Below are 3,712 nucleotides of genomic sequence, written 5' to 3'. Positions count from 1 at the left end.
GTTGAACACTGGGGTCGATGTAATCGACTCATCCCCTGCCCCCAAAATTGCTGCTCTTATAGCAACATTTGAAACCATTATTATTATTGTTTTATTGTCTTTGCACAGTTTCTAACGCTGAAGATGTACTACGGTGTCTGCAGTTAACTATCAGGAGAATAGTGCATGCCATTAAAGTGACACTGGGGTAAGATATACAAAGCCCAGTATGCCCATTATGATTACCCGTTTGATAAGGGTACACCAGGCACATGCATCACAACCATATATGCACGACATGGTGATCTCACATCAAGAGATACAGCACGCATGGCCATGCAGGTGGGACCCAGCGAGAATTTTTTCAGGTCGAGTAACCTATCCAGTTCAAAAGGTCTCTGAATAAGGGTTGTTTAAGGATGGTAAACAAAACATCCATGTTTCCGGAGGTGAATTATCCAAAACCCAAATAATTCCTCTCAACACATGGCTATGAGGCTTCCCCACTACTTCTGCAAAAACACCCTTGTCACTGCGCAAACTCTGTGGGGTTGCCGGTTTAGGTACAGACGACCTGGCATTTGTAATTCCATTTCACGACCTCAATTGGAATGGTATGTAGAGACGAGTGTTACGTACCTGAGTAAATAAGATATGCGGATACATGCATTGAAAAGAAGTAACAAAAGAGAAAGAAGATAAAAAGGGAAAGGGTGGTGCAGAAAATGGTGAGAGAAAGATAGTACGAGGGTATGTGTGCTTCACTATGAGAGAGGATACCATGAATTGTGGAGAAGCGGGAGGGTTGGTTGCATCGGCTGCGAGTAAAAATTGAGTTCATCGAGTGAGGAAAATCGGAAGTCAGATAACTAAATATTTATGAGCTTACTTGATTAAAGTATAGACTCTGAGAAATAACATCATTGTGATTAATAGAAAACTACACCAGTGGTCAGTGAGGATGAGAAAGAGGTGAGGGAAAGAGAGAGATGAGAGAGAACTTGTTTTGATCTACGTACACCCATAACTAAATAAATAAATACAGACGTGTGCGGGTAGGAATGATGAATTTTGTAGCTGAATGATAGAGGAAAATTGGAAGTCGCAAAACCAAAAATTTCTGAGCTTACTTGGTTAACCTTTAGCATATTGTTGGTGCATCATATCACCGTATGAGCTTTCTCCACCGTAGTAACAGGGCAACGGTAGGGGAAATCATTCTAGAGAAAATGCAGTGTGTTAAAGGCTAGAGCATAGCGTCGGTGGAATAACATCACTGTGCCTAATCGAAAAATGTGAAGTATGTACACCAGTGAATGGAAGAGGAAAACTGGAAGTCATTTTTATTATTATTATTATTGTTGTTGTTGTTGTTGTTGTTGTTGTTGTTGTTGTTGTTGTTATTAAGGCGATGAGCTGACAGAATTGGTACTGCGGCGGACGAAAGGCTTAGCGGCATTTCTTTCGGCTTTACGTTCCAAGTACAAATTCTTCGAAGCTAGACATTGCCATTCATTCTTTCGGGTCCTTAAAATAAATGTCAATTGAGCACTGGGTTCGTGTAATTGACAAGCTGAGGTCAACAATGCTTTTCAGCCTTTCGAAATCGATAAAATAAAGTGCTACCCAAGTACATCATCAATATAATCGACTAAACCTTGCCTCTCAAAATTTCTAGCCCCTGTGACTAAATAAGGAACAATTACTATTATGTTTATGTTGTTCGTATTTACGCCTCGTACAATTTCGGAAATATTTTACCTAATGTATCCCTCCTCTTTTTAGCCAGTTGAAGGTGATTTGTATGAAATTTGGCCCCCATTACTATGTTCGAAATACGACATTAATATTAATTGTTGGCATGTTATTTATTGAAGTATTTGTGTATTTGCATAATTGTTGAAGTTGTTGTTTGGTGATGAATGAATATTTGTCACAAAATATATCGAAAATATTAGAATTTGTTTTGGAAATAATTATAAAAGTGATGACATATAAGTACTCACCTATAATAATCTTCCTTGCAGTAGAGGTTGCCGTTACGGGCGAAGCATGTTAAATAAGAATCGAGCCTCAACTTGCACTCACAGCATTTAAGACAAGAGGCATGCCACTGGCGCTCAGCAACCATCATATAATAGCGGTCCATTATACGCTTGCCGCAACTAGCGCATAGCCACATGCGAGAAGGAGATTCCAAAGAATCTGCCCGAAGATCTTTTGGACTGTCCGACATTCTGAACTGATCCTGAAACAAAAAATCATTACTAGAAATAACAAAGGATCAAACGAATGGTGAAACAAAAACTTAGCTAGAACTATTATTTACACTTAGTCTCAAAATCACTTGTTATCTTTCGGTTACAAGCTGAAGTAAAGTCGATTGAACATGATATCTAACTAGAACAAATGTCATCATTACTATGTGTATTTATTTCATCAAACATTCGAACTCATGACGTCGCACTTTGTGTACACTCATAACAGTATTCAAAAACAGTATGTTGTGTGCTGAACTAGTTGGATAAAAAAGGAACTTAACACTTTTACAAAAATGAAATTTCAGGTAACAGCATCTAGTTCAACAATCCCCGATGCAAAGCAATTTAACCAGATAATAAATGTAGTTTTACCTCCAAATTTATCTATTTAAAAATAACTTCGCATCAGACAGTTTCTAGTTGACTAACTATATAACCAAATTTAACTTTTCTCTCCGATTTAATGAATAATCTTTAGTTTATAATGAACATGATCTAATCAATTATTGTTCTTGTTATATCCAACACTTGTATGTCAGACGCTTCCAGTACTTTTATTGCCTTGCTTGAAAATATAACTAAATTTTCTTCAAATCACACATAGTCTATAAAAAAGGAAAGAACGTAGAATCCGCTCATTCATACATTTATGAGGTCTACATTGTTTTCATTGTACTATTATCCACGTCTCCACTGTGAAAGTATTTGTGTGTATTTACCTGCATATTAGTAACTGATTTTGTATGAGAGTGTATGCATACATGTGCGTACATCTTTGGGTCTTTGACCCAACCATTTCCTGCGGATATTGTTCAAATCCATCTGATCAATACCAACAAACAAAACATCTGTTGATTTTACAATATCGATTTCAAATTTTGACACAAGGCCAGCCTTTTTGGTGGAGAGAGGAGGTAGTGGTGGGAAGACGATTATATCGACCCAGTACTCAACTGGTACTTACTTATCTTATAGACCCGAAAGAATAAAAGGTAAAGTCGATCTCGGCGGAGACAATCGATCCCCGTACCTCTTAAATTCCGATTAAGTGATCTATATCATTAAGCGAAATGACCCACGACAATCGATTATGCAATATTGATACTAGTAATTGCGAACCAACAAGTGAGCCTCAACACATCACCCTACCTGCAAGATATAGCAATCACAGGTTTTTCATATCCTATGTAACTGTTTTGAAAAAAAAATGCAAATAATGCAGCCGTATTCAAACAAAAACAATAAAGCAAAGAACTGGTTTGACGTGTTTCGGACGCCTTCGCCTATCAATCTGATCAATCATTGCGGACGTGGTGCTAACCAACTAAGCAATAAAGCAAACAACAATAACTGTAAACATTTGCAAGTAAACAGGCTATGTATAAAAAAGACCGTGTATTGATATGTGTGTATATATGTATATGTTTGTATGTATATGTATATATATATGTGTGTATATATATATATATATA

At 37.1% G+C, this 3,712-nt stretch overlaps 1 protein-coding gene across 5 annotated transcripts in view; it reads right to left on the bottom strand.

The window, feature by feature from the left end:
* The window catches only part of LOC106876842 (LIM/homeobox protein Lhx9), a 253,651-nt gene that overhangs the window by 120,247 nt on the left and 129,692 nt on the right, over positions 1–3,712 (bottom strand). For all 5 annotated transcript variants that reach the window (XM_014925596.2, XM_014925588.2, XM_052969744.1 and 2 more), the window contains one exon: positions 1,986–2,227. In XM_014925596.2, the coding sequence (XP_014781082.1) occupies positions 1,986–2,227 (242 nt within the window). The remainder of the gene's footprint in view (positions 1–1,985; positions 2,228–3,712) is intronic.

Source organism: Octopus bimaculoides, chromosome 1, assembly GCF_001194135.2.
Source record: "Octopus bimaculoides isolate UCB-OBI-ISO-001 chromosome 1, ASM119413v2, whole genome shotgun sequence".
Classification (NCBI taxonomy): Eukaryota; Metazoa; Mollusca; class Cephalopoda; order Octopoda; family Octopodidae; genus Octopus; species Octopus bimaculoides.
This window is presented reverse-complemented; position numbering and strand designations above follow the sequence as displayed.